This window comes from Bufo bufo, chromosome 1, assembly GCF_905171765.1.
Source record: "Bufo bufo chromosome 1, aBufBuf1.1, whole genome shotgun sequence".
NCBI classification, from domain to species: domain Eukaryota; kingdom Metazoa; phylum Chordata; class Amphibia; order Anura; family Bufonidae; genus Bufo; species Bufo bufo.
This window is the reverse complement of record NC_053389.1, coordinates 768,499,964-768,518,459: the sequence shown is the minus strand read 5'-3', so window position 1 is coordinate 768,518,459 and position 18,496 is coordinate 768,499,964. Positions and strand designations below refer to the sequence as shown.

General features: G+C 44.8%; 2 protein-coding genes across 4 annotated transcripts in view; both read left to right on the top strand.

The window, feature by feature from the left end:
* The window catches only part of PLPP5 (phospholipid phosphatase 5), a 32,885-nt gene extending 30,960 nt beyond the window's left edge, over positions 1-1,925 (top strand). For both annotated transcript variants that reach the window (XM_040414758.1, XM_040414759.1), the window contains exon 9: positions 765-1,925. In XM_040414758.1, coding sequence (XP_040270692.1) covers positions 765-934 — 170 coding nt within the window. In that variant the 3' untranslated portion in view covers positions 935-1,925. The remainder of the gene's footprint in view (positions 1-764) is intronic.
* A 10,877-nt stretch (positions 1,926-12,802) lies between these two features.
* DDHD2 (DDHD domain containing 2) overlaps positions 12,803-18,496 on the top strand; it is a 91,530-nt gene continuing 85,836 nt past the window's right edge. Inside the window, exon 1 of one of the 2 annotated variants that reach the window (XM_040414757.1) lies at positions 12,803-12,866. The gene's annotated coding sequence lies outside the window, so the exon portion shown is untranslated. The remainder of the gene's footprint in view (positions 12,867-18,496) is intronic. The other variant, XM_040414755.1, reaches the window with a different exon arrangement.

The window sequence follows — 18,496 nt, the reverse complement described above, 5'->3', positions numbered from 1 at the left end:
AATTTGCGGTCTGCAGCAGAGGACCGGCCGGCACACGTTCGTGTGCATGAGCCCTTAAAGTATGTTCACATGTCATATATTTGGAACAAGTTTCAGCACAGATTCCGCACCAAATACTGCGCAGCATCAGCCCTGAAACATCGCCCTCCTATTGTTTTCAGTGGGATGCTGCACTACCATTCATGCAGCAGAGGATTTTTCTTGTCCCCTCTGAAAGTCGCGGCGGGAGCCTGCTGACGGTTTCAGCATTCAAAATGGAAAACCGCATGGTCAAAACTTCTGCCGATTTTGAGCTATAAGCCCAACGCCTACAATCTCAAACCTCCGATTAACAGGGACTTTATATAGTTTAGTATGGCGTATGGACTTCGAGGGCGGGGGACTTTCTAGCTGCTCCAAAGAATAACTGTCCCTCTGTAGCAACCACCTCATTGACTTGGGCATTGTGTAATAAGGACGCCTTCACACGTTGCAGATTTTGTGGCAGAAAATTACTCCACGGAAAATCTGTTCCATTCATTTGAAGCAAGCAAGCACATGGATTTCGGCAAGCTCCATTAAGGTGATTTTCAGTCGTGGAAGTTTCTGCCTCGTGTGAAGGCGTCCTTATAGACCTACTCGTTTCTCCAGCAATAACAGTGAAACTCGGAGGGGTCATCCAAACTAGATAATCGGAGTTCTGTCCTTGCATGCTGTGGTTCATGGCCTTCGGTCCTATGACGGATACGTTTTACTAATGGGTCATTGGCCTCCTTCTCTTTCAGATGTGGTGGTCGGCGCCATGATCGGATTCTTCTTTGCTTACCTCTGCTACAGGCAGTATTACCCTCCTTTAACAGACAGAGACTGTCACCAGCCTTACAGGAACAAGGGCCGCGTCTCCGGGGCTCAGGAGAGGAAGCTGAGCACGCCAGGGTACAGCCTGGACGTATAGGTCCACCATGACTGTGGAGGAGACTTTACATTCCTTATTTATTGACTCTCATTTGCTCCTGATGGAGGGCACCGCAGCAGCATCTTAGAAGTGACTGCGGCTTTCTCAGGAGCAAATCTGTGATTTATTTTTATTTTTTTCTATTTGTATTTTTTATAATAACGGTGGGTTTACACGTAATCTTGCTCTGTGGTGCACTTGAAGGAACCGCCCTGTTGCACCGCACGGCTATAGTTAACACTTGATCATTACAACGGCTTCTACATCGAGGTAGGTGGTTGCAGAAATCTGGCGTTCCATGGTTAGTAAACCATGCGCAGGGATCGCACCGTCCTGTGATTCATTAGGCTGGGATCAAGCATTGCTGGATTAAGGCTCTGTTCACACTCTCGTCAGGATGTTCTGCCGGGTCGATTGCGTCAGGAACACCACTGCCTGTTGGGGGAGTGTGAGACAAATGGTTCTGGAGGAACTTTAGACACCCTCATTCTGTAAGCCCTAGTATGAGATCTTGTCACCTAGCTTTTTTTTATTTTTTTATACAGATCTATAAAATGGGGTTTCTACGGAGCCCCCATATTCCAGTGAGAAAGCAATGTATCTCAGTATATTGCTTTCTCGAGGGCAATTAGCTGTGGCCCTGCAAAGACACCCGGGGGAGGAGGTACCCTGGATCAAGCACAACTAATAAGTGTTAGCCCATAGGTAGGGCTGCTACCACCCTGCCTGTCTGTCCAGGGGCATTGGCTCCCGTGCAGGGGCACATTGCTCTCTTCTTCCTGTGAAAACGGGGCATGAAGCCCTTTATACTTGCCAAATGAAGGACCCTTCAAGGTGATTGGGGGCAGGGTTGGTTTCCTGACTTGAGCCCCCCCTTTCAAGAGCTGCTACCACTCTCTGGTGTGTAATGTCTTTTTTTAATCATGTTATTAAGAGCCATACAGGATTGTAATTCCGTTTTTAAAATTTTATCATTGAAATGTTTCCTATTCCTCAAGTTTACTTGGGCATCTGTCAGCAGTTTTGTACCTGTGACACTGGCTGACCTGTTACATGTGCGCTTGGCAGCTGAAGGCATCTGTGTTGGTCCCATCTTCATATGAGCCCGCATTGCTGAGAAAATAAAATTATATTATATGCAAATGAGCCTCTAGGAGCAACGGGGGCGTTGCCATTACACTTACAGGCTCTGCCATTGCCGCACCCACTGCACTTTGACAGAGGCAGGCAGGAAAAACATTATCCTGCCTGGTCCTGTCAGTCACGGTGGAGAGGGTGCAGATAGCAGAGCCTCTAGGTGTAATGGTAACGCCCCCGTTGCTCCTAGAGGCTCATTTGCATATAATAAAACCAATTTTTTTTCACAGCAGTGCAGGCACATATGAAGATGGGACCAACACAGATGTCTACAGCTGCCAAGCGCACATGTAACAGGTCAGCCAGTGTCATAGGTACAGAACTGCTGACAGATGCCCTTTAAGAATTACCATCATTCCTAATTTTGTCCTGTAGAGCTGGATGAAATTAGAAAAGGATATCTAGTTTCTTTCTTTCACTCTTTCCTTCCTTCCGCTCCACTCTTGTCTGGTATTGTGACCTAGTTGGAGTTACCAGATACAGGCCATGGGTAGGAGTGGCACGGTTTGCAGAATATAGACTTTTCTAGTCTTCTACACCCCATTCCATCCATTACAGGTGCCAGGTATCTCTATGTGGGCAGATGTCTCATGTCTGTCCGCAGACATAGATACTTGTCTATGCATCCTACACATGAAGATAAGCTGATGTCTACAGACAACTCAATCCCCCCCAAGTATTGCTGTTGAGGGGGGGATGAGGTACATACTCGACTCTGTAGATTGCTTGGGGGATGAGTGATGCCTGGCAGCAATAAAATCCTCTCTGATGTATGTGTAGTTAGAATAATAGGAATATAGCACCATATCTTGCCAAATATTAACTTTTTTTTTTTTTACTTTTATCCTAAAGGGTTAAAAGGGTTATACCCCTCTGAGACATTGACACATTGCTAGGATATGCCACCATTGTAACATAGCTGTGGGGTCCCACCTATGGGACCTGCTCCTATCTCCAGAATGGGGCCCCCAAGGGGACGGGAATGCAGCTGAGCATAAGCGGCCACCCTCCATTCACCGCTATGGGAGTTCACCTGCTATTTTCGGTACTCCCATAGCAGTGAATGGAGAGCATGCTGTGCATGCGCAGCGTGCTCTCCTTCCCTTGGTGGGCCCCATTCTAGAGATGGGTGCAGGTCCCACCTCTGGCACCCGCTCCTATCTGACATTGATGGCATATCCTAGTGGTGTGTCTCACCAATGTCTGAGATGGACATAACCCCTTTAAAGGGAACGGTCATGTGGACAGACCACTTTAAAGGGAATGTGTGACCTACAGTATTTCTTGTACTATTTTAATCCAGATGGAAAGCATTTGTTTCTTTCTTGTCTGTTTTTATTTTCTGATTATAGATTTTTTTTTTTTATTCTGTTTTCTGTACATGATTGTGGGGGCAGCCATCTTGCCCATGCTGCTGCTCTGTTAAAAGCAGTTCAGAGATTTGCCATCCATATGGACATAGAAAACAGGTGTCTGGAGACGTTCATTGACTTCTGTGGAAGGGTGTCGTGGACATGCTCTGTGACCTGTACAGGGAGGGGGAGTAGATAAGCTGTGACGTCAGCTATTGTGAATGGTGGTCCTTTTGTTATATGTAGGTGATACTTTCTGTTCTAATCCTGCCTGTGATAATGAGATGACTGCTGAGAAGTTACCTGTCAGCGTATCGTGAACCTTGGTGGGATTTCTTTAAAATGTAGATGATGACCTGTATAGTTAGAGAAAAGCCCAAAGTTTTATATTAAATATATTGTCGTTTTCTGATGCTTTCCCTTTAAAGGGATCCTGTCACATAAACATGGTGTCTGATCTGTTCTAGAGCAGGAGGAGATGAGCAGATTGATGTACTGTTCCCTCGAAACTATGTAACTTGCGATTCATTTATTCAAATTTTTACTCATTTTGGGTTTAAGGGTCTGATGGGTGGTCTTCTCAGTGACTAATAGCCTTCCCTGTACCAGTGTGCCTACAGAGATGGCTATCAATCACTGCTAGGACCACCCACTGGACTCCTAAGCCTAGAAAGAGCAGGAGTCCAGCCTGCTCCGCTCCTCCTGCTCTATGACCTGCTGCCCTCAGACTGCACAGCATTCCCAGTGTGACAGGTTCCCTTTTAAATTGGGGTATCTTAAAGGGGCCCTAGCAGTGTTTATCTAGTGCAGGAGTCAGCAACCTTCGGCACTCCAGCTGCCGTGAAACTACAACTCCCAACAAGCACACTTACTTATCTGGTTTTGTAACGTCCACAGAAGTGAAAGGAGGATTCTGGGAGTTGTAGTTTCAGAACAGCTGGAGTGACTGAGGTCGCTGATCCGGGATCTAATTACACCCCATTAGCACCTTTTCTTAAATGGCAATCGCGGGGACCACAATGGAGGACTATGTACTCATACTTCCCTCACATCATTGCTTTTTCAGGCTTCTTAAAGATCGTCACTTATCCACAGACTGTTGGGACACCCACCAAAAATGGTGGGTCTCATGGTCCCCATATGAATGGAGCAGTGCTAGCCCATGCATTCAATGTCTATGGAACTGCTTGAGACTGGCGGAATACAGCCCTTGGCTATGTCCATCAGCCCTGTGGACTTTGGACCGCTGCCTGCATGCCCAACCATTGCTTCATTCAAAATGAAATCTGAGGCTCAATCCACATGTAGCGTTGCAGCAACATCCAGTGATTTCCACTTTGTGTGAACCTGGCTTCAAGCCAGCTGGACAACATTCTGTCTTAAAGGGGCTTTCCAGACTCCTGATATAAAGGACCTATTCTCAGGAAAGTTCATCAATATCCGATTGGTGAGGGTCCGACACCCCGGACCCCCACCGACCAGCTATTCCCTGCAGCCTTCTGTGCCGAAACTTTCTTTTTTGGTTTTTTACTCCGAGCACTCCCAAAGCCATTACTTTTTTATTTTTCTGTTCACAAAGCTGTATGATGGCTTGTTTTTTGTGGGACAAGATGCCCTTTCTAATGACCCTATTATACTGTTACATACAATGTGGTGGGGAGCGGAAAAGTAAATTATAAATGGGATGAAATTGGGGGAAAAAATTCCACAACAGTGTTTTGGGGTTTTGTTTTTACGACCTTCCCTATACCATAAAACTGACCAGTTACTTTCATTCTCCAGGTCTGTACAAATCCGGCAATATCTTATGTGTATTTTTTTATTGCGTTTTTATACTGAAAAAAGTGTTTTTCTTTTAGTCTTCATATTCTGACCCCTATACTTTTTTTTGCATTTATGTGTGCGTAGCTGTGTGAGTAAAGGGGGGTGATTTGAATATTTATATATTTTCTTTTTTTTATTTATAATTTTTTTTATTTATTTTTTTAAACAAACTACGGTAATGCATTGGAGTCTGAGGATTTTACTGTATTTCTATGGAGCCCTGCCACAGGGGCTGCTGCTAACACACTCCGGCTCCCCCGATACACGCCTGAGGGAGTACACCCCAGTATCCTAAAATGTGCCCGTCTGTGTTCCAGCGCCTCTGCTCACTACATCCACCATTGTGTAATGTGTCTTCCATGCTGACTATACACCACTTGGCCAGTTGCAGGCAGTATCGCTGATGTCACTATGGACGTCACACCCCATGTGGTGACATGTAGTCCTTATGGACAGTGGCTTAGTTTGGGGGACTGCTGCAGTAAACCATAAGCCAGACCCAATTTATTCTAGGCTTGGTTCACACTAGTAACCTCTTAATATGGAAATATAATTTTCTAGTAGAAGGGTACCTAGGGTACGACCACACGTGGATTTTTATCCGTGGCATGTGCGGATTGCCGCAGCTCTCGGATGACATTTTTAACCCTTTTTTCGGACCTCCTCCGTAAGAGTCCAGTTTTAAAAAATGGCACTCGCCCGCGAGCGCTGCAGGAAAAATAGCTGCTGGGTTTATGCGTTTTTAAAACAGACACCTGGGACTAACGTCAGTTGTGACTGAGGCAGCTTTCTCTGGGAGTGCTGTGCTCCTGGGTCCTGAATGGCTCCCCCGCGCGGCAGTCAGTGGAGCTGTTGGTTGCATGTAAAAGCTCTGTTCTCTCTGAAGAAGCCAGGGCATTTACAGTTGTAGTTCCTAAGGAGCCCTGCAGGTGGCAGGGCTCCATAAGATCATGGCGAATAGCAAGGCATTGCAACGTATTGGAGAAGCAATCTAATAAGTGTGTGTTATAGCCACCTAGGGTGACGTTAGGAAAAAAAAAGTTTTACAAAATAAAAAAATTCCAATCACGCTACTTTCGGCATAATTACCTCCTTAAGGACACAGCCTTATTTCACCTTAAGGACCAGGCCATTTTTTTCAAATCTGACCAGTGTCACTTTAAGTGGTGATGACTTTACAACACTTTGACTTATCCAGGCCATTCTGAGATAGTTTTTTCGTCACATATTGTACTTCATGACACTGGTAAAATAAAGTAAAAAAAAATCATTTTTATTTATAAAAAAATAAAAAATTTAGCAAAAATTTGTAAAAAAACCTGCAAATTTCCAAGTTTCAATTTCTCTACTTCTATAATATAGTAATACCTCCAAAAATAGTTATTACTTTGCATTCCCCATATGTCTACTTCATGTTTGGATCATTTTGGGAATGATATTTTATTTTTTGGGGATGTTACAAGGCTTAGAAGTTTAGAAGCAAATCTTGAAATTTTTCAGAAATTTTCAAAAACCCAATTTTTAGGGACCAGTTCAGGTCTGAAGTCACTTTGCGAGGCTTACATAATAGAAACCACCCAAAAATGACCCCATTCTAGAAAGTACACCCCTCAAGGTATTCAAAACTGATTTTACAAACTTTGTTAACCCTTTAAGTGTTCCACACGAATTTATGGAAAATAGAGATACAATTTCAAAATTTCACTTTTTTGGCAGATTTTCTATTTTAAAATTTTTTTTCAGTTACAAAGCAAGGGTTAACAGCCAAAGAAAACTCAATATTTATGGCCCTGATTATGTAGTTTTTTTTAATTTTTTGGGCGATTGTCTCAGGTAGGGGCTCATTTTTTGCGGGATGAGGTGACTGTTAGATTGGTTCTATTTTGGTGGGCAAACTCCTTTTTGATCGCTTGCCGTTGTACTTTTTGTGATGTAAGGTGACAAAAAAATTGTTTATTTAGCACAGTTTTTATTTTTTACGGTGTTCATCTGAGGGGTTAGGACATTTGATATGTTTATAGAGCCGGTCGATACGGACGCGGCGATACCTAATATGTCCCCCCCCCCCCCTATTTTTTACCAATTTTTTCTTTACTTTATTTGGGGAAAATGACGTTTTTGTTTATTTTTACTTGAAACTAATTTTTTTGGGGGGGGGAAACTTTATTTTTTCAACTTTTTTTTTCACTTTATTTTTTGTCCCACTTTGGGACTTGAACTTTGGGGGGTATATTGCTTTACAATGCATTCAAATACTTCTGTATTGGAATGCATTGGCTGTATGAGTAATACTGTGTGTATTACTCATACAGCTTCCAGGGCCTGTGAGATCCAGGTTGCTGGATCTCACAGGCTCTTCACCGGAAGGCAGCGCGATGCCTTTCTTAGACATCGCGCTGCCTTCCATGTCATCTTGTCCCCCCTACAGCCGCATGGGGACCCGATGGCACCGCCCGCCGCAATAGGTAAAAGCTGCAAACCCCGGGCATTTAGCAGAGGTGCCTGCTCAATGATTTGAGCAGGCACCTGCTTCCGATCACCGCCCGCTGCGCGGCGGTGATCAGAAATACACAGGGCGTACAGGTACGCCGTCCCCTTAAGTACCAGGACATAAAGGGCGTCCTTGTAGGCCCTGTGTCCTGAAGAGGTTAAAATAAACAATAATAACATGAACATCATGGGCATTGCTGCATCCCAAAATGCCCGCACTATTAACATACCTGTATAAATGTGTTTATCCTGTACAGTGAACCCCATAACAGGGAAAAAATATCAAATGATTTTTTTTTGTTGCTTCGCCTTTCAAAGAAATTGAATAAAAAGTGACCAAAAAGTCATACACACTCCAAAATGGTATCAATAAAACCCACATATTGCCCTCATGCAGCTCCACAGACATAACTATGAAAAAGTTATGGTGGTCGCATAATGGCACTGAGAAGAAAAGAAAATTTAAAAGTTTCTTTTTTTCAGTATTAAAACACAAGAAAGCGATATAAACGTGGTATTGCTGCAATTGTACTGACCCAGAGAATGAAGGTAATAGGTTAGTTTTACCGCATAGGGAACGCCGTAAAAATAAAACTGTGGCAAAATAGTTTTTCCCCAATTCCACACCATTTGGATTTTTTTTTTTTTTTTTTTTTTTCAGCTCCACTTATTGTATGCAATATTACATGGTGCCACTAGAAAGTAAAAAACAAGACCTCGTACAGCTATGTGAACAGGAAAGTAAAAAACAAGCTATGGCTCTGGGAAGGCAGGGAGTAAAAAAAAAACCCTGAAAATTAGGGGGTGCTGAAGGGGTTTAAATTTTATCCACTTTGCTGCTACTGTATACGCTGCGGATTTTCAGCACGCTATTCTGCCCGAGTGGCTGTACAATAATAGTTGGTAAGAAGATCATAACTACATCTATTTTATATTGCGGACACCATTTCTAGGAACTGTCCAGGAATAGACCTGACTTCTGACCCTGGGAGGGAGTCATAAAGGGTTAAAAAGCAGACGACTTATTTCTGAATGTATCATACTGTCCATAAACATTTCAGGATATCTGTGTACATGTATTTTATCCGTCCAATGTGCTGCATTGTATATCCATTTTTAGAAATAAAGAACAGAATGTGCCTGTGGGTTTTCATTGTCCGCACAAGTCATGCATCAGCGGCTGTTCACCAGTAGGTGGCGATGCTGTCCCATTGATCTCCCATTAAATCTGGAGAAGTGAATTATTAGATGAATGTCATCCGACCATGCCGCCTGACATCTAATGTGTAGGGGGTGCCAGACTCTTCACCCAAAAGCAGGAAGGAAGGGGAATCAAGGGTCGGGCATGTCTACTTTCAACATGCCAAATTTCTTTTGTTCTCAAAGGAGATAAGCGGTCGCTAGAGATGTCGAGCAGCGACCTTCCCTATTGAGAACACATGCATGCTCGGCCATGCAGTGAGTACATGTGTATAGGGGTCCCGGAGGAAAAGCTGGATATCTAAAGTTTAATGCTACTTAAAGGAATATCCCCTATTAGATCAGTGGGGGTCCTACCGCTGTGACCCTGTACCCCTCAGAGCACCTCAAGTGTGTGAACCACTGCTCCATTTATCTCTATGGATATTCCAGAAATGGCGGAGCACTGTATTCAGCTAACTCCTATAGAGATGAATGGAGTGGCAGTGCGCATGCTCAACCTGCTGCTCCGTTCATTTTGGGGCATTTTTCTAATTGCACTTTACTCATTTTGGACTAAAAATCTTTTTTTCAATTTGTCTTTATTAAAAATATTGAACCGTTCTGTCACAAAGGGTTAACGGTTTGTCTAGCTGTGTGAATCCTACTTTCACTTTGTGCCGAGCATCTAATAAATCTGATCTGAGAGGCCATAAACACTTATTTAAGCCACATTCTTATCCGTACGATAAGAATTGAGCTATAATTAAAGTTTATAAGGGGCCGTCAGCTGAGATGCCTGACGGAACAGAGTAAAAATACAGATCCTGCTACTAGAGAATCTCAAGGCTGTACAGGGAAAGGTGCTCAAAATTTTTAACAAACACCAATTGAAAAAATTATATATAGCTCAAAATGAGTACAATGCAATAATAATAAATAAAAAAAATCCCCCTTTAAGCCTAGTGAGCCTTTTTCTGTGAAAATCATTAAAACAAACTCTGCAGTAACCTCTTAGGCTGTGTTCTAACAGTAGTGGCTACATGCAGAGTAAACACTGCCTACCCACGGTGGACGCCAACTGCAGAGTCTTCTTGGGCCATACGAGCCTTACTTTCAAAGTCGTGTGCCGTTGGCCACTGAGGGTGCTCGGATTTTAACCATGTGTGACTGCCACAACATTAGAACACAGCCTTTAAGAGCATCGGCCAGCAGCATCAACCCTATTAAACCAGGCACAATCCCTACTAGGGTTGAATCTGCTGAGTAAAACAATACATTCCTTTGGTAAATTGGTTTATGCCTTGCATGTGCAATTAAAGGGGCTGTCTAGGATTCTGATATTTATGGTTTATCCTCCTACTGATCATGAGAACGGGGGCCCCGTACCGTGTGGAGCCCCCCTGAAATGGACAGTGTGGCTGGTCGGAAAAGCGCGCCTCTGCTCCATTTTGATGGGAGTGCCGGAGGTAGCCAAGTACAGAAATGAGTGGCTCAGCGGCCCACGTTTCCAACCAGCTGCATTTCAGGGGGCTCTTCAGGATACGGGGCCTCCATTCTTGTGATCAGTGGGGGTCCCAGCAGTGGATAGGGGATAAGTTGTTATAACCAGAATACCCCCTTGCAAGTTTTTTTTATGCAAATTAGGTGCCTGGTGCATGGAGGGGCAGACCTGAACCCTTTGGTGTTTAGTGTGGAAGCTGTGTCTCAGTTGGCACGCCCCTTGATTGACAGGGAAAGGCAATATGCAGCTCCTGTGCTGTAGCGTATACGACGCCCCAATGACGTACCACCTGGAGACATGTCACTGCTCAGGTCATTGGCACACATGACACGGTCAGCAAGTATACAGGCAGGGACTAGAAGTCTGGTGAAGATGGCACACTTGCTGGGTGGGGAGGATTTACAAAGAAAATTCTAGACTTCACCTTTAAATGCTATTTTATGATTAAAATACAGAAAACAAGACCACGCAGCAAAATCTGCATAAAAATGGAGAAATACCCTGCATTCTCTATATCAGGGATCGGCAACCTCCGGCACTCCAGCTGTTCAGAAACTACAACCCCCAGAGTGCTTCATTCACTTCTATGGGAGTTAGAAGCAGCTGAAGTGCTGAAGGTTGCTGATCCCCGCTCTATATGAATCATGATAAGTTGATAATGTGTCAGGGAAAGCTGGGTGACAACCAATATAGCCTCCATTAACCCGTTCGCTACGGCGCTGGAGCGAAGGCTAAACATGGCGCCCACTCACGTGTGCAGTGGGCATTATGGCCGGTGGGTCTCTGCAGAGACCCGCGGCGAATGAAAGCCTTTAGATGCCGTGATCAAGTGAGATCACAGCATCTAAAAGGTGAAAAACCTGGAAGCTCGCGCTTCGGGACTTCTTACGGCATCCTCTGCGGTGAATGAGGATACCGGGAATTGAATTCAATACGCTGGGTCTCTCTGAAGAGGACCAGCAAGAAATGAGTAAGGCCGAATGCACACCGTGAGTGGTCCGTGGTAACACGGCCGGGATTCCTGCTGAGAGCAAGTGCGCACGGCGTCATTGGTTGCTATGAGGCCGTGCGCTTCCTGCTGCCGCCGCAGTACAGTAATACACAGGTATACCAGTGTATTACTGTACTGCGGCGGCAGCAGGAAGCGCACGGCGTCATAGCAACCAATGACGCCGTGCGCACTTGCTCTCAGCAGGAATCCCGGCCGGGTTACCACGGACCACTCTCAGCCGTGGAACACGGCCGTGTGCATGAGGCCTAATTCTGTACAAATCATGGGTCTAAAAGACCCATGAGGGTTCAGAATTAAAAAAAATAAAAAATTGCAGGCTCAAATACCAGCTTCAAATTCGTAAAAAACATCACCGCCTCCGAAAACGTCCGTACTACTAAAATATAAAAATATTTTTCCAATACGGCGAATGGTGTAATGGAAAAAAGGGTCAAAATCCCCAATTTGCCATTTTTTCATCGCTTCTCTTGCCCCCAAAAAAATGTAATAAAAAAAAGTCTCACACACTGCAAAATGGTATCAATAAAAACTAGAGATTGTCCCGCAAAAAATGCAGTAGATATAACTAACAAAAAAAAATTATAGGGGTCAGAATATGGTGATGTAAAAATGAAAAAAAATAATATTTTTTTTTCAAAGTTAAAATTTATTTTAATGCTATTTAGACATAAAAAACCCATACATATATATCATTGTAATCGTACTGACCCAGAGAATGAAGGGCACAGGTCAGTTTTGCCGCAAAGGGAACGCCGTGGGAACAAAATGGAGGAATTGTGTTATTTTTCCAATTCCACCCCATTTGGAATCTTTTTTCCTGCTTCCCACTACATTGTATGCCATATTAAATGGTGGCATTAGAAAGAACAACTTGTCCTGCAAAAAAAATAAGCCCTCATACAGCTATGTGAACGGAAAAATAAAAAAGTTATGGCTCAAGGAACCTAGGGAAGAAAAATAAAAACGCAAAAATGAGAAAACCTCCGGTATCCTAAGCGTTAAAGCTCATACACTGGTTGCCACCCAGCTTTCCAGAACCCTGAATGGAAAATCCATTGGTTATACATGAAACCTCCCCCGCAGCCCACGTCTGTGTGTAATTTGGCGCATTTTCTAATGCAAAAAGCTAAATGACAATAAGATTTGAGTAAGTGTAAAGGCAGCCACCCATCCTCCCCAGAAATGGTTAACAGTTGTACACCGTCGCTTTAGGACATTTATTCAGTCGCAATTATAAAGGTATGCGACTTTCCCCACTACGACAGCTCAAGTATCGCGAGAACTCTCATAGCCTAGCCTCCTCTCAGTACACGACGAGAAGACGGCCGACAACCACGTGACCCTTCCGACACAGCGACTATCACGTGATCGCGAACAAGGGGGCGGGGCTGGAGAGAGAACTGGGGTCTGAGAGAACATGGCGGCGCGCTAGTGGTAAGTGTACGCACTGTACCGTTACACCGGGCCGGGGAGGGGCAGGGAGCGGTGCTTAAGTGTTCATCCCCTTAAAAGAGCGGGGGCTACATTTACAAGCTCATTATTTGCCGGAATTTAAAATAAAAAGGGGCTTGCAAAAGTATTCACCCCCTGCTCTGTGAGAACTGCACAGATGACCTGTCAGCCAACAGGCGGCGTTTCCACGTTGCTGCCAGGGGGCGGCAGTAGTGTGCTGTGCAGCAAAACCCTTGTAAACATAGCCTTAAAGGTAAAGTCCTATTAAGACTACAGGATTGGGCAGTGGTGTAGAGTGGGTTGCCAGCACCCGACCCCCCCCCCCCCCCCCCCACACCTGTGGACACGCGCCTTTTTGCAGATGACATAGTGGATGTCACCTGCAGTCCTATGTAACACCACAGATAAGGCTACTTTCACACTGGCGTTTTGGCTTTCCGTCTCTGAGATCCGTTCAGGGCTCTCACAGGCGTTCCAAGACGGATCAGTTTTGGCTATGTTAAAGATAGTACAAACGGATCCTTTCTGAACGGATGCAGACGGTTGTATTATCTGACCGGATCCGTGTGTGCAGATCCATGACGGATCCGCACCAAACGCGAGTGTGAAAGCAGCCTTAGGCCTCTTTCACACTTGCGTTGTCCGGATCCGGCGTGTACTCCACTTGCCGGAATTACACGCCGGATCCGGAAAAACGCAAGTGAACTGAAAGCATTTGAAGACGGAGCCGTCTTCAAAATGCTTTCAGTGTTACTATGGCACCCAGGACGCTATTAAAGTCCTGGCTGCCATAGTAGTAGTGGGGAGCGGGGGAGCAGTATACTTACCGTCCGTGCAGCTCCCGGGGCGCTCCAGAATGATGTCAGAGCGCCCCATGCGCATGGATGACGTGATCCATGCGCTTGGGGCGCCCTGACGTCACTCTGAAGCGCCCGGGGAGCCGCACGGACGGTAAGTATACTGCTCCCCCACTACACTTTACCATGGCTGCCAGGACTTTAGCGTCCCGGCAGCCATGGTAACCATTCAGAAAAAGCTAAACGTCGGATCCGGCAATGCGCCGAAACGACGTTTAGCTTAAGGCCGGATCCGGATTAATGCCTTTCAATGGGCATTAATTCCGGATCCGGCCTTGCGGCAAGTCTTCAGGATCTTTGGCCGGAGCAAAAAGCGCAGCATGCTGCGGTATTTTCTCCGGCCAAAAAACGTTCCGTTCCGGAACTGAAGACATCCTGATGCATCCTGAACGGATTTCACTCCATTCAGAATGCATTAGGATAATCCTGATCAGGATTCTTCCGGCATAGAGCCCCGACGACGGAACTCTATGCCGGAAGACAAGAACGCAAGTGTGAAAGAGCCCTAAGACAGTGATAACTCTCTGAGTACAGATAATGTAGTAGATCACCTGCAGTCCTATGTAACTCCACAGATAACACAGTGATAACTCTCTGAGTACAGATAATGTAATACATAGGACTGCAGGGAACATCTACTACATTATCTGTACTCAGAGAGTTATCACTGTTATCTGTGGTGTTACATAGGACTGCAGGGAACATCTAACACCTCAGAGTTGTTAGATGTCAAACGCAGAGCGAAAACATTAGTGTTTTTGTGGCGCCCGGGGCAACGCCCCCCCCCCCCACGCTACGCTACTGGGATAGGGGATAAGTGTCTGACCGCTGGGGCCCCTCAATCACGAGCACAGGGGACCATGGCGCTCTGTGGTACTGCCAGGGAAAGTTGTACTTGGCTATCTCCGCCAGTCCCATAGACTCGCTTTCAAACGTGGCACACGGGTCCCTGTTCTTATGATCGGTGGGGGTCCCAGTGGTCGAACTCCCGCCAATCAGTTACCCCCTATTGCTTAATAGGACAACTCCTTTAAAGGTCTTGTCTTATTAGAGGGGTTTTCCTATAATCACAATTATCACTCATCCATAGGACAGGTGATATATTCCTGATCACTAGGGGCCCACCGATCACAAGAATGGGGGCCCCCTCGTCTCCTACGGAAATGGAGCAGTGTTCACACATGGCCGCTGCATTCATTCCGTAGCCCCCCCCCCCCCGCAAACCCATATAGAATAAATGGAGCTGCAGTTCACATGCGCAAACTGCCATTCCATGATCATTGGGGGCCCAAGCGGTAAGACCCCGCCACCGATGTAACCCTGTGGATAGGGGATAACATTTTCTAACCGGAATACCCCTTTAAGGACTTGTAGTATGAAGCTTGGGAGTTAAGGGCATTAAACCCTCAGTCCGGGACACGCATCCGGCGAGAACATAGGAAACGTGCTTTATGCTTGTAGACGTGTAGTCCGTTCAGCACGGGGGTGAATACTTATGCAAATACTGACTGGAGCAATCTGTGTGTCATTTATGGTCCAGACAAAACAGCTATTGCTATGTAGCAGCACCTAGCAAATGGAAGCAGATGGGGGTTGAATACTTTTTCAAAGCACAGTAGATATAAAATCCATGTAGTGATTGTAATTCTGAAAATTACAAAAAGGGTAATTAACAACATTATCTAAGTCTGCGATCTAAGGCCGTTTCCAAATTATATTCCCCAATCATCCGGTTGACCACGTGGCACGTAGCGGTCGTGTTCAAAGAGTTTCTCATCTACTACAGGTGAACACACGGGTTATTTTCTTAAGCCTCACCTGCAGCACCGCGGCGATTCACTGTAAAACTGCTGCAGGTATCAAGATGGAGACCACCGGCAGGTGACGTGGGTAACGTTATCCGGTGATGGTGACTGCTGCCAAGGAAGGGGACAAGGGAACGGCCAGTTCTTGAATTTGATGTGTTGGATGCAGGAAAAATGCAGAAGCATAAGGATCTGAGGAACAAAGACCACATCGTTACGTCTGGACGGGTGGGTCAGAGCGTCTTGTGGAATGTACTCTGCCTTTGGTGATTAGCACCAAAAGTGGTCCAAGAAGGACAACTGGTGAACCAGTCATAGGGTCATGGGCGCCCAAGGTTCACTGATGTGCGGGAAGTCTGATCCGATCCAACAGAGGAGCTACTGGAGCAGAAATGCTGGCTATGATCGAAGGATGTCAGACCACACAGGGTATCATGCCCATGATGACCTCTCTCCACCAGCAATGGGGACCGTAAGTAGCAGTACGGGGCCGTAGAGCAGTAGAAGAATTTGGTCGGGTCTGATGTATCACATTTTCTTTTACATCATGTGGACGGCCGGGTGCGTGTGCATCACTTACCTGAGGAAGAGATGGCAGAAGGATGCTCTATGGGAAGAAGAAACGCTGACCGAGACGAAGCGGAGGATATGGACAACCTTACGTCCTGGCATCATGTCTCTGTCATGACAGCGGTATTCCTTAATGGCAGTGGCCTCGTTCTGCAGGATAACGCAGCGACCACACTGCGGAACTTGCCCAGGAATGGTTTGAGGGACATAACAAGGTGATGACATGTTTCCAAATTCCCCAGAGAACAATCAGATCGTCATCTGTGGGGTTCGCTGGAACAAGTCTAATCCATCATGGAGGTCGCACTTCACAGCTTAGTGGAACTAAAGGATCTGCTGCTAATGTTCTGGTGCCAGGTGGGACAGGGCACTTTTAGAAGCAATGTGGAGTCCATGCCACATCACACCTACACATTATTAGGCAAGTGGTTTTAATGTTATGGAGGTTAATCTGTGTCTGTTGGGTTTTCTCTGCAGTGGATCTCCCCACTAGTTCATAGATGGGGAGGGCCACGTTCGGTGATGTATTGATGGGACAACCCCGATAACGGTGGCCAGATTGTTCCCAGATATTAATTTCTTTCAGCCACTATTTTGTTAGGGAAAATAATCCTCAGTGACTATTTGATGCCCCCCATGTTGCAGGAGCAACAAAATTAGCACCCCATATCTCAGCTTCTTGTCCTCCCCTGTGTGTATGCCATGTGAGAGTAGGATATTGGGGTTACAGGGCCATTCCCATCAGCAACCTATGAATGCACTGGTTACAGTGGGAAACCACAAAATAAACAACACATATAAGTAAAAAAAAAAGTTATATATAGAATTATTAATATTATAGTGTTATAATAATGATATGTAATTCTTATAATTATGACACAAACCACCATAGCCACCCTTACCATAAGGAACACGTGCTAATTCTTGATTTTACAATCAATTTGCAAATTCAAAGGACACAGAACCATGCATTGAAAAAACAATGTAACTTTTTGTACACTTTACCTTTTAAAGGCTATGTACCAACTTTTGTTTTTACTTTTGCATTGTACTTATTTTGAGCTAAAAATAATTTTTTTCAATTGGTCTTTATTAAAAATACGGAGCCATTTTTTCTGTACAGAGCTGAGACCCTCTAGTAGCTGCCTGTGGATTTTCTGTCTTTTCCGTCATCTGTGGAGCAGATGGACTCCTTATCTCTGCTCTCTGACATTTTAAAACACTTATTATAGCTCAGTCTTTATCTTACTGATAAGAATGTGGCTTAAATAAGTGTATATGACCTCTCAGTAGTTTAGAGATAAGGGTTATTAGACGACCGGCACAAAGTGACAGCACCTGTCACACAGTTAGAAGAAGTTAAACCATTGTGACAGAATGGCTCAATATTTTTAATAATGGCCAATTGAAAATATGATTTCCAAAAATTATTTTGGCAGTCCAAGACATAAAAAAGTTAGGGCCGTTAACCTCCTAACAGTCACATTTAAATGAGAAAAACCCTCACTTTTTATTATATGTCTGGGGACAGTTTATTTGTAACCTCTTAGTGACATAACTAGTTTTAGGGACCATTTTGTGGTAAATATTGTGTATTAGATAACTTATTGTTTTATTTTTAGGCGTAAAGATAAAAAACTGCAATTTTAACATTATTTTGTGGAATTAATATACAGCGTTCACTGTGTAAGATGATAACTTTATTCTGTGGGCCAGTACAAATATGACAATACCAAATTTCTATGTATATATATTATTTTTTTTCCTCCTGCAGGCTGCCAGCTACCCCACTGCCCCCCACCCCTCCTCCAGACTGAAGAGGGGAGATCTGCTTTAATCCCTCCTATCTCAGGATTGGTAGCAGCTAGAGATATTGGCAGTGAATGCAGCTGAAAGTAAGTGGGATTCACTGCTTTCACTCCTGACCCAATTTCTAACAGCTATATCTCCTATTGTCTTGACTGAAAGCTTGGAAGCCCAGCTTTCAAACAAGACCAGAACCATATCTCTAGCGCCTACCAGTCAAGATATGAGCAGCTAAAGCAGCCCTTGCCCTGCTGCCTGAACTCTGCTCTGGCTGAACTGTTAAAGGGGTTATCCCATGGTTAATGTAAAAAATGAAAATTAGACATCATCTAGTACATGAGACCCTCTTCCTAACAAAGCTAGAACCAGCCCTGTATCTCACATGGATCCAGAGATCTCCTCATTCATTGCTGCAATTGTTCTGCTAGATTCTTTATCCTGGTAGCTCAAGGGGAGTGTCCTTTCTTGGTGGGCGTGTCTTTCTGCTGCAGTTCTCATCCTATCGCAACTCAGGAGACAGTTGAAGGATGAAACTGAGCATGTGCGGCCTTCTTATTGAGCTGGACAAAGAAAT